This window comes from Crocuta crocuta, unplaced genomic scaffold (genome assembly GCF_008692635.1).
Source record: "Crocuta crocuta isolate KB4526 unplaced genomic scaffold, BGI_CrCroc_1.0 scaffold28, whole genome shotgun sequence".
In the NCBI taxonomy this organism is placed as follows: domain Eukaryota; kingdom Metazoa; phylum Chordata; class Mammalia; order Carnivora; family Hyaenidae; genus Crocuta; species Crocuta crocuta.
This window is the reverse complement of record NW_027533256.1, coordinates 9,121,198-9,133,918: the sequence shown is the minus strand read 5'-3', so window position 1 is coordinate 9,133,918 and position 12,721 is coordinate 9,121,198. Positions and strand designations below refer to the sequence as shown.

Below are 12,721 nucleotides of genomic sequence, written 5' to 3'. Positions count from 1 at the left end.
CCAGAGGAGACTGTGGGTCAGTGTGGGGAAAAGGGGTCAGGGGGTTGGGGGAAGGCCAGGTGACCCCAACTTTCTGCCTTGAGTACCTGGCACTGAGATGGGAACACAAGAGGAGGCTGGTGTGATAGATGAGGTCCTGGTGATTTTCAGAGATGTCGTGCTATGCCTGTGGGACACCTCACAACTATAGGCTTGTAAAGGACATTTAGACACATAGGAAGTATACATCCAGTTGTTATATATCTGATTATTAACTGGGAGCAGTTTTGCCCCCAAGGGACATTTGGCAATATATGGAGACTTTTTGGTGGCCAGCCTGGGAGATGGGGACCGGCCGCTACAGGCATCCGGTGGGTGGAGGCCTGGGATGCTGCGAAACATCCCACTGTGCACAGGATGGCTGGCCACCACCCCCAGGAAGAATGATCTGGCACCAAATATCGGTAGTGCTGAGGGTGGAAAATTCTGCTCTCTGTTGTCTTCATTGAATGTGTACTAAAAGTGAATATTTAGGGGCGCCTGGGTGGCTCAGTCGATTAAACGTCAACCTCAGCTCTGGTCATGATCTCACGGTTTGTGAGTTCAAGCCTCGCATCGGGCTCTCTGCTGTCTGGGCAGAACCCACTTTGGATCCTCTGTCCCCCTTTCTCTGCCCCTCCCCTGCTCATGAAATAATGAACTCTCTCCAAAATAATGAACATTTTTTATTTTAAAAAGTGAACATGTAAAGAGCACCTGTTGGGTGCCAGGTGCTAAGCTAGGGGAATATCTCAATCTCATTCTCCCAAAAGGGTAGCTTCCTTCATTTTCTTCACCCTACAGGTGTGGGACTCTGACACTTGGCAAAGTTAAGTCATGGTGCTCCCCCTGGTGGAGCTGAGGGTTGACCCCAGGTTGTGCTCTAAGCGCTGTTCTAGAAGGCCTCAAAAGCCTGTGACATGTGTCAGGATGGAATGGAAACACAATGGTCACACAGTGTGGTTTAAAAAAAGGAAAGGGGAAAAGCCAAAAAACAGTAACAAGAGACCCTCAGCCTTCAAGATGTGTTTCTCCCTGAAATAATTGGCTGCTACAACTTTTTTTTTTAAACTAAAGCTAATAGACTCTTTTCCTAAGTAGCAGAGAAAAAAGTAAGCGTAAACAATTGAATGCTGTGGAAAGTCCCAGAGTTTGCTTTAATGACTTGTTTTACCTTTCTTACACTCCTCTCTGCTGCCAGAGAGGAGGTTTTATATTATAAATAGAGAATGCACGTATAGTTGAACAAACCTTGGTTTGAATCCTGGCCCCTGTACTTGTTTGTGAGCTAAATGTTTAGCTTCTCAGAGCATCAGTTTATTCATCTGTAAAATGGAGTCAGTAACACTCCTTTCTACTGTGTTTATGAGGACTAACTGTGGCCATGTGTGTTAAGCATCTTGCACAGTGTTTTACATGTAGTAGGTCCTTAAAAGTGGTAGCAGGACTTTAGTTTCCAGATACGATGGAGCAACAGGGAGCAATTTGCTCTCTCACCTAAAACAACTGCCTCCCCACAAAAAAAAGGACAGGTAATCAAATAATTTTTAAGATACTAAACATTAGGCAGTGAAGGACTGTGATCCCCCAAAGATGGAAAACAAATGAGATAAGGCCCACACATGCCCCAGCTGGAGAAAGTTCCAGGCTGTGCTGGAGAAAGTTCCAGGCCGTGCTGCAGAAAGGGGAACCCCAAGTGGAATTCCTTGTATTCAGGCATTAAGGAGACAGAGCTTAGAGATGGAGAGACTAAAGCATCTAGAGTCTGCAGGATGGGCAAGCCAGGAGGAAAGAGCTGCTCAGAGAGAAAACTCCTTGAGAACTCATCACCATGTGCATGTGAGGAAATGAGCTGAATGCAAGGAGTGAACCCCTAGAGAGGATTCCAGGCAACCGCGTCCCCTCTAACACAGGGCAGGGAATGGTGCATTTTCTGTCTGTCGTCTTGGAAAACCTCATGACTCATGGGGCATTGCATAGGAAACAGAAGGGTTTCCCTTAGCCATGGGAAAGGACTGGCTCCATCCTGAGTGTTCTAGACCCACCTAAGAAACCTTAGAAGCAAAATTTATGAGGATCAAACTCTTTCCAAGTAACCTAATTTCATTCCAGAAAAGGACTCAAGAATTTTTAGAGGAATACAGAAATGTTCAGCACCCTACGATTTAGGAATCACAATGTCTGGTCCCGAAAAAATAAAAAATATCAGGCATGCAAAGAATCAAGAAAACAGGACCCACAATGAGGAGAAAATGACACCAACCTAGAAATGACACTATTAGAATTTGGAGACATTAAAACAGTTTTCATACCTGTATTCCAATAGGTTCAAAAACCTTAAGACCTGGAAGATATTTTTTTAAAAGACCCAAGTCAAACTTCTAGAGGTCAAACCTACAATGCACAAGATAAAAAATATACCAGATATGGACCACTGGAGTGGTTCTGTTGGTTAAGTGTTCGACTCTTGATTTCAGCTCAGGTCTTGATCTCAAGGTTGTGAGTTCAAGCCCTGTGTTGAAGCCTCCTTAAAAAGAATGAAGTTCAATCCATACCTGCACCAAATACAAAAATTAACTCCCAGACCTAAATGTAAATTCTAAAACCATGAAACTTCAAGGAGAAAATTTTTATGACCTTGAGTTTGGCAAAGGTTTCCTAGAGAAGCACACTCAGTAAAAGAAAAACATTGATAAATCGGGCTTCACTAAAATTAAAAAATTCCCTTCCAAATATACTCTTAAGAGAATGAAAAGAAAAGGCACAGACAGGGAGAAATACTTGCAGAGCATACATCTGATAAAAGACTTGTATCCAGAATATGCAAAGAACTCTCAATTCAATAAGGAAAAAATGAACAATCCATTTCAGAAATGAAGAAATGATTTCAGCAGATATTTCACTGGAGGAGGTCTATGGATGGCAGTTAGGTACATAAAAAGATGTCCAAATCATTAGTCATTTGGGAACTGCATTTAAACACCATGCTATACCCCTACACACCCATCAGAATGGCTAAGAGTAAAAAGACTGACCGTCCGTACCAAGTGCCGCGGAGAAGTTAGAGCCCCAGAACTCTCTGTACACCTGCTGGCGGGAACGTAATGGTGCAATCACTTGGGAAATCACATGTGACCATTTTTTTTTTAAAGTTGGTCATAGGTGTATAAAACCATGCATGAGTAGGGGCACATGGGTGGCTCCGCTGGTTAAGCATCTAACTTCAGCTCAGGTCATGATCTCGCAGTTCTTGGGTTCAAATTGGACTCCGTACTGACAGCTCAGAGCCTGGAGCCTGCTTCAGATTCTATGTCTGTCTGTCTGTCTCTCTCAAATTGAATAAACATTAAAAAAATGTTTAAATATGCATGAATAAACCTACGTGAAGATATGTGGAAAGGTAAGCACACAGGACGGGGGACTCCAGGCGGGCCACAGATGGATGTGAGTGTACCTGCCAACCTCTGGGTGGGACGGACCCAAGTTTGGTGTGAAACTTGAATGAAGCTTGTGTGACATGAGTGGGTCTCTTAAGGAAAAAGAGTTTAAAACAAGAAGTCAGTGGGTACCTGGGTGGCTCGGTTAAGTGTCAGATGCTTGGTTTCAGCTCAGGTCATGATCTCAGAGTTTGTGGGTCTGAGCCCCATGTCAGGCTCTGCGCTGACAGTGTGCAGCCTGCTTGAGACTCTGACTCTCTCTCTCTCTCTCTTCCTCCCTTCCTCTCTCCCTCCCTCCATCCCTCCATCCCTCCATCCCTCCCTCCCTCTCTCAAAAATAAATTTTAAAAAAGAAGTCAAGATTAGATATAAAAGAGTATTTAGGACAAGCAAGTAACTATAACAAATTCTTGGAGTTCTAGATCTTTTTCTGAGCCATCTTGAGACACTGGTTCAGAGAAGCTTATGTAGCAAAGCTTCCTGGTGGCATGTGGCTTCCGCTCCCTGCTCTCCCTGCCTCTGTGGCAGTACCCACATCCCACAAATGACCGTGGCAGCCACGAGCCATGCGTGCAGCCTTCACTTCTGGCAGGTGCACACATACTTCTCTGGCTTCGGGCTCTGCCGTCCCTGACCCGTGACCCCTTCCCCTCCACCACCCTGCTCCCCAGCGCTGCCCAGGGCCCCGAGGAGCGGGGCTTGTGTGTGTGGTGAGGGCTCTAGAAGGTGTCCTGGGGTCCCGGCAGGCTTGTCTCCTTGCTCACCACCCTCCTGAGCTGTGGGCCGCGTAGGCCTGTCTAGACTGCTGGCCCTGCTTGGGTGTCCCCTCGGTGAGGACACACCCCACCCTGTGCTCCGGCTCTCAGAGTGCACTCCCCTGTTTTCTGGCCCTTGGTGGCCTTGTTGGGACCACTGTCAGACTGATCCCACCAGGCTGCCTTGTCTGTGAGGGATGACAAGAGCATGGGGTCGGTCAGAGCCCAGAGCAGGGGACTTTGAATCCCAGCCTCTACCACGTAGTAGCTGTGTGAGTTCCAGTGAGTTCCTTCGTCACTCTGTTTGTACCTCAGTTTCCTTGCCTGAGGAAACTGCAGAAAGTAACAGTACCTCCTGTCACAGAGTCTTCGTGAAGATTAAAGAATCCTAGGAGGATGGTTTTGTCCACTTAAGCGTCTGCAGCTCCTAGAAGAGTCCCGGGCAGGTACCGAGCACTCAGGAAGCACTCGCTTCTGTCTCCATCCTAGGGCTGCAGGCTCTAGAGGGGTGTCCAGGATCTCCTGGTTCTCCCTAACTGCCGCCCCACCCCCTCGAGAACCCAGGACCCTGGGACTCCCACCTGGGACAGTCCTGCTTAGGGTCGGTGACTCTGGAACCAGAGGCTAGTACCTGGGAGAGTTACATATTGCAGGATGTTGGGAATGAACAAAGACAAGATCATTCTTGAAAATCCTTTAGATGAAGTTGAGTATAACTGTTTTTTGTGTACACCCTACAGACACGTACATTTATACATGAAAACGTGAGATCCGCTGGAGCTACATCAGGGAAGAAGTCATTTAATGAGCATCTGAACTTTCCCGTCCTTCTGCGTTTAGATCCCATGCCTAGCTGCGAGTGGGGACGGGTGGGGAATTCTAGAGTATTTTGCTCCATCCTGGTTTAATAGCTGGCCTCTGTAATGTTCTGTGTATGGGGAATCAGGTCTCCTTTTCAGGCTGGGGAAGGAGGGCTGTAACATCAGAGTGGATGTTAAAAGCATAGTGAGGTAGCACTTTGTACTGACTAGGGGTAAAACTGATTTAAAACAGAACACATAGCGAGGCTACTCTGAGTTCGGAGCTTCTCCCAGTTGGCCTCCAATGCGAATGCTATTTTCCTAATAGCGCCAGGGGATGCTTCTAATGATTTCTGTTTTGATGCGGAAATGGAGCTAGGTGGAAAGCTGGAAGGGCCCCAGAGACAGCCATGTGAGGTGGGAACGGAGTGGCCGCGGGTGGGAGGGGGCTGCCAGAACGGAACCGGGGGTTCGGCCATCGCCGACAGGTTTGGGAGAGGAGGCCTTCTCATGGAGCAGGGAAGGCCAGGCTAGCTGGCGTGGGGGTGGACCGTGCTGGGGGCGTGTGCCCCGCTGTCCGCACGGGGTCCTTGCAGTAAGCCTGTGTCTCCCTGTCTTGCAGGTGGTGCCGGGGAGCGGGAGAAGGTGCCGGCCAACCCCGAGGCGCTCCTGCTCATGGCCAGCTCCCAGCGGGACATGGAGGACTGGGTGCAGGCCATCCGCCGGGTCATCTGGGCCCCACTTGGCGGAGGTACTGCCCGTAGATCGCATGCTCACCCTCTAGAACCCTTGCCTTCAGGTAATCATGCCCCCTCCGCCTCGTGCTGAGCCTGCAAGACCTCCCTCACTCAGGACCCACTGGCCGTGTCCCTAGCCGCTTTCAGCAGGCGAGCCAAGCTGCCCCCTGCTGGCTAGAATCCTGTGGTGTGTGTGTACTGCCTCCCTGCGTCCAGACCCCTGCCGGACAGCAGGTGCTTTTGAAGTGGTCCGCTGGAGCCAGTGTCCTTCCCTCTGCCGTGCCTCACTACAGCCACGCGGGGCCCCTGCGCCACCCACACAGCCGGCTCCTTGTCCCTGAGCCGACAGCAGTGGTTGCCATATACTCACCTTTATTAAAAACACTTATTGGATGCCTGAAACGTACCTGGACACTCAGAAATTCCGTGATAAACAAAATACAGGATCCCTCAACCCTCCCCTCCCATCCATTGTCTAGTGGGAGACGGACAATAGGCAAGTCAAGGTGTCACGTGGTTTTTAGTAGAGAGAAATGTAACAAAGTAAAGCTAAGTAGGATGATAGAGGGGACGGTGTGTTAGATGCTATAGCCCAGCCAGCTCAACAAGTGGCCAGGAAAGCCAGGGAAATGCTGAGCGAAGAGCATTCGGGTGGAGGGGCAAGCAAGTGCAGAGGCCCCGAGGTGGGAATGAGAGATGTGGACACAGGATCTCAGGAAGACCAGCAGGTCTGAGGGAGGGAGGACAGGAGAGTGGAGGACATGAGGCAGGAGAGGTCACCGAGGCCTTGGGGACATGGTGGGGATCTCAGCTTTTGTTCTCAATTGATGGGGCACCGAGGAGGGCTCTGAGCTGGAGACAGACACAACCGGACCCAGATTTATAAAGGGCTCCCTGGCCGGCATGTGAGGGGTGGAGCAGAGAGAGACAGGAGTGGACACGGCTGGCTGAGACAGCCATCAGACGAGGGTGACGGGGACACAGGCAAGCATGGGAGTGGAAGAGACGGTGAAGAGGGCTCAGATGCAGCTGTTCTGAAGGCAGAACTGCCAGGGTCTGCGGACGGACATGGGGTGCAAGAGAAAGGCAGGGTGGCCCTCTGCAGTCATCGGGAAAAGATCACCATGCTGGTTGGGTTGCAGCCACCAGCTCCCTGCCGAATGTGGAGACCAGGAGCCATGGACGTCCCCTGTCCCCCGCATAGTGTCTGAGTGGTGCACAGCTGGGCAGGGGCGGAAGCTCACCTTTGGGGCCTTGGAGCCCATCTCCCGACCCAGTGTGCTCCATCGACCGAGCCCCTCCCTTCCCCTCACCCCACCAGCTCTCCTCTGCCATCCCCGCTGTGGCCTGCCTGGCCACCTCCCCTACACCGATCCTCATGTAGGAGGGTCATTATCACTTTGAAAGTCAGTTTTTTTTCTGTGCTTCATAAATGCCCTCACACCGTTAGCCGCGGCCTCCTGCCTCCTGATGGTTGTGGCAACTTTGACCCAACACCTAGGCGCACCCGTGGATTTCTGCAGCCTTCACGGACCTCCTTGGGTGCCAGGTGGTTGGGATTGAACCTGTGGAACAAAATCACGCCCAGAAGCAGACTCTGATGCAGCTGGACCTTCATTTATGACAGGTGGCACCTTTGAACACCGGGGAAAGGAGAACATCGTCGTGACCTTGGGGTAGAGAAAGATTCCTTTTGCAGGAGTTATAAAAATCACTAGTCTTTTAGGAAAAGATGGATAAAGTATACTCTATGCAAGGAAGAGCATCTGTTCATTAAATGGGAGATTAAGAAAATGAAAAGACAAGCATCTACGGTGGGAGAAGGTGTTTGTACCACATCCAGCCATCAAATGACTTCCTCCTCAAACCCCTACAAACCCGTAAGGCAACGACAGACAAGCCAGTAGAAACTCTGGCAAAAGACTCCAACGGGCACTTCACCCAAAACCAGATCCTTGTGACCGGTGAACATAGGCGGCGGTGTTCTACCTCGTTAGGCATCAGGCAAGTGCACGTTAAACCACACCACGCCACTTGCAGTCACCCACCAGAAGGACTAAATGGAGAAGGCGGGTGGATCCAGGTGGGGATGAGGACAGAGCTACACGCTCTTGTGTGTATTGCTAGGATCTGCAAGGGTTGCTATGCACCCCGAGGGCCCAGCAGTGCCACCACGAGGCACGGCCCAGATGGGAATATGTGCGCAGGTACGCCGGGGACTTGGACACGTCACGCGTTCACGGCAGCCTTACCCATGATGGCCTGACCCTAACCCGCTGTTCAGGAGCAATCCAGCGGGTCCATAAATATGATGTGCTCTTGCAGCAGAAAACTCTACAGCAATGGGAAAGAATTACCTACAGCTCTGCCTAGCAACATGCACGAATCCTAAAAACCTACCATGGGGCTAGGGAGGCTCAATAATGTGCTAAAGGTACAATTCCATTGATATGAAGTTGAAAAATAGGGCAGAAAGAAACTGTATAATTTGTGGATGGGTAATGAGGCAGCAGAAATAAAGGAAGGCAAAGAAACGAACGCCATAAACGTCCGGATAATCCTGGTTACACATGTGTTCATTTTATAGTAATGTGTTCATCTGTACGTATATGCTTTAAGTACACTTCTGGATGTACAGTTACTTCACTATATTAAAAAACAACCAAACAAACAGAAAAAAAAAAAAAACCCAGAGAAACTAAAGGCCAAAGAATCTAAGTAATTTGGCCAAGACAACCCAAGTAGTTAGGGAGCAAAGCTGAGAAACAAGGGTGGATGTTCTATCCCCAGAGGCTATGCTTTGACTCAGACCATGCAGGGTGCTCCATATCTGGTCTGCTTTATTCATGGTGCCAGCTTCTGGCCACACCTGTGTGTGTGTGTCTGTCATTCCCTCCCTCCCTGCCTCCCTCCCTCCCTCTCTCTCCNAGTTTATCAAATTTCTCAGGCTGAGTGCTAAAGAACTTGTAAGATTTCAAACAGGAACCATCATCAAAGGCGCTTATCTCCTTTCTACCAGAAGCATAGAGGAAACGCAGCAATCCCGGGGGTTAGCGACGCCAGACATGTCTGGGCAGGCCATGGGCACTTGCAGGTGGGCTCAGTCAGCCTCTGTAGCTTTCCTAGCAAAGCTGTTATTAGCCTGGGTTCCCCTGGAAAGGAGGCTTAGAGGATCAGTCCTCCTTTCACTGTTAATAACGGAGTCGGTGAGCCCTTGCAAGCATGTTTGTTCTGGCAGAGAGCAGGCCACCTCTGACAGACAGGATTGGGCAGTGTGCCTGCTGCAGTTGGGGCCAGCCCGGCCGTCCCTGCAGAGAAAACGGGGGGCAGCAGACCCACAGGGTCAGCAGAGCCCATTATTGGTGATGGCTTGCCCAGAGGTGGCCCTGACGGCAGTACCTCTCATCTGGGCATTCATTCATTCACTCAGCCAATCATTCATTCACTTGAGAATGTGTGCCAGGGCCAGGGATACAGCAGTGAGCAGGAAAGACAAGGTCCCTACCCTCATGAAATGCACATTCTAGAAGAGAGAACAGGTAACAAATAAGCCCGTTGCAGGTTAGACGACGATGAGCTCAGTGGAGAAAGGTGGCGGGGGGAGGGGGGGCAAGTAAGGGCAATGGAGGTCAGTGTTTCATGACATTTGAGGAAAGGAGGTGAAGGGGTAAGTTACATGTATATCTGGGCAGAGAGTTTTGGAGGCAGAGGCAGCAGTGTCCATGCTGGAAGAGCAGCAAAGAAGCCAGTGTGCCTGGAGCAGAGTCTGCGAAGAGGGAGAGAGCAGGAAGTGGGGTTAGAGAGGTAATGGAGTGTGAGTCAGCAGGGCCTTGTCGTCATGGTGATGACTCTGGCTTTGCTTGAGTGATGGGGTGCCGTTGGTGGGTTTTGAACAGAGAATGGCAGAGCCTAACAGGGTTCTAACGGGATCCCTCTGGCCTTGTGTTGAGAATAGATCCTACAAGGCAAGGTCAGAAACAGGGAGACCAGCTAGGAGCTCATTATACAATAATACGAGTGAGAGATGATGGCAGGTTGGCCCATGGTGGTATTGGTGATGAGAAGTAATTGAGTTCTTGATATATTTTAAGGTAAAGCCAATATAAGTATTTCTCTGCTGGAAAGGAAGAAAGAAGAGAGTGAGAGAAGTCAAAAGTAATTCCAGGATGTTTTGAGCTAAGAACTGGAAGGATGGATTAGCCATTAACAGATGAGAAAAGACCAAAGGAAGTACAGTGTTTGGAATGAAGAGTGAGAGAGTTCCCATTGGGGCTTAGTCTGAGATACCTGTTAGAGGCTCAAGTTTATTATTATTATTATTATCATTAGTGTTTATTATTTTTGGGAGATAGAGAATGAACAGGGTAGGGGCAGAGAGAGAGGGAGCTGTCAGCACAGAGCCCAATGCAGGGCTCTAACTCATAAACTGCGAGATCATGACTGGAGCTAAAGTCAGACGTTTAACGGACTGAGCCACCCAGGCACCCCCAGAGGCTCAAGTTTAAATGTCCAACAGGCGGTTTAACATTTAAGTCTAGAGAACTGGAGAGAGGACTGGGTTGGAGGGAGAATTTGGGGGCTGTTGACATATAGATGGGGTTTGAAGCCATGAGGCCGGGGTGAGACACGATAGAGCAAGTGTAGAGACAGCAGAGGATCAGGGCTGAACACTGAGCTGCTCCCAGGTGAGAAGTCAAGTCAAGGGCAGGCAGAGGAGGAGCCGCAGAGGGGGCTCAGAAGGAGAGCTGGTGAGGGAGCGGACCCAAGAGTGAGTCGGGGATCTCGAGGCAACTGAAGAGAATGTCTAGGAGGAAGGAGCAGTGACAACATGCACTGTTGACACATCAGCCAGAAGAGAGCAGACATTGAGCTTAGTTCATTGCTGACTTGAGCACATGTGGTTCTGGGGGAGTGCTGTGGAGAAAGCTCGATGATAGTAGGTGTGAGAAAGGGTAAGAGAAGGGGAATTGGAGTGTGAGAATAACCGACCATTTCAAGACATTTGCTATAATGGAAAAGATGGAAAAGAGAAATGGGACAGTAGCTGGAGGGGAGGTCAGGTAAAGAGAGGATTGGTTTTTTTTGTTTTGTTTTAAGTTGGGAGACAAAACGGCAATGCAAAAGATAGATGCTACTGGAGAGGGAGAGAAGAATGGCTGGGGCACTGATCTCTCCAGTGGATACAGATGCAAAATCTTCAACAAAATACTTACAAATTGAGTCCAGCAATATGAGATGAGATTTATGACCAAATGAGATTTATCCCAGGAATGCAAGGGTAGCTTAATACCTGAAAATCAACAGTTGTAATACAATAGAATAAAAGGCAAAAACCACATGATTGAGACGCCTGGGTGGCTCAGTCAGTTAAGCATCTGACTCAGCTCAGTTCTTGATCTCAGGGTTGTGAATTCAAGCCCCTATACCGCCCCCCTCCACCCTGTTGGACACTTCGATGGGTGCATGAAGCCTACTTAAAACAAAACAAAAAAAAAACACATGATCATCTCAGTGGACTCAGAAAAAGCATTTAATAGAGCCTGACACCCTTTCCTGATGAAAATAAATGGCCTACAGACAGGGGTAGAAAGAAACTTATTGAACTTGATAAAGAGTGTGTATCTACAAAAAACCCAAAGGTAACATCATACTTATGGAGGAAGACTGGATACTTTCCCTCTGAAATCAGGAACAAGACACAGATTCTCACTTCCCTCACTTCTATTCAGCACTGTACTTACTGGAGGCTCTAGCCAGAGCAATTAGGCAAGAAAATGACATACATTCAGATTGAGAAGGAAGAAAGAAGTAAAAGTATCTCTTATTTGCAGATAATAGGATCTCATATACAGAAAATCTTAAGAAATCCACTAGAAAACAATTAGAAGTCATAAAAAATTCAGCAAGACTGCAGGATATAAGGTCAGTATACGCTGATCAGCTGTATTTCTGTTCAGTAGCAATGAATAAACTAACAATGAAATTAAGAAAACTTCATTTACAATAGCATCCCAAAGAAGAGAATACTTAGGGATAAATGTAACAAAAGAAGCATAAAACTTAATACTTGAAAGTAATGTTATCAAAGAAACTAAAAAAGACCTAAATAAATGGAAAGACATCTCATGTTCATGGATCAGAAGACTTGGTATTGTGAAGAGGCTAATGCTTTCCTGTGGATCTCTGGACTTCTGTGCTCTACTCTGGGAACATGGGCCCTGGAGGCTCCATCAGGGCAGCACCCAGCTCACCAAGAGAGGGAAGAAGAGGGGACTACTGAGTACCCAGGGTTACCTGGAATCTGTCCGGCACTTGTATGGATGAACCCTTGCCTGGTTATCTGGAGAGAGCCTGCAAGCCCTCAAAGGTGGGTCTGATATGCATAGGAAGGTGCTTGGCAAAGTCAGTTGCACTGATGGGTGAGAGGAGGCAGCATGAGTACCGATATCAGCCTCAGGCTGTGTGGTCTGAGTGTGATCTGGCTCTACCCTTTGCTGGCTGTGTGACCCTGGGTATGCCAATTACCCTCTCTGTGTCTTTGTCTGCAAAATATAGTAAGAATGCTTTGCAGGATTGTTATGAGAATTAAGAGAAGATAGATGCAAAGTCCTCAGCAATCAGTATGAGCTCAAATGTTAGCATCAGAGGCACCCTGAGGAAGGCCAGTGAAAATGACTGCCGGCCCCACCCACAGGGATTCTAGATCAGTTGGGCAGTGCACTAGAATTTGTATTTCTGACAAATTCCCAGGTGCTGCTGGTCAGGGGCCCGTATTTTGTGAACCTCTGTGTTTTGGAAGGGTGGTGAGTGCTGTGGAAAGGAAAACAGAGAAGTTTTAAATACAATGATGACTAGGCAAAGCCAGGACACCTATACAGGGACTAATCCAGGTGGGAGACGCGGGCGGCTTCATGGTGGCGGGTGGCAGTGAAAGTAATCAGGTTCTGAGTCTGTTTGGAAAGCAGGACCGCCAA

The 12,721-nt window shown here is 48.7% G+C and overlaps 1 protein-coding gene across 2 annotated transcripts in view; it reads left to right on the top strand.

The window, feature by feature from the left end:
* ARHGAP22 (Rho GTPase activating protein 22) overlaps nt 1–12,721 on the top strand; it is a 169,443-nt gene that overhangs the window by 134,729 nt on the left and 21,993 nt on the right. For both annotated transcript variants that reach the window (XM_077746435.1, XM_077746436.1), the window contains exon 4: nt 5,633–5,761. In XM_077746435.1, the coding sequence (XP_077602561.1) occupies nt 5,633–5,761 (129 nt within the window). The remainder of the gene's footprint in view (nt 1–5,632; nt 5,762–12,721) is intronic.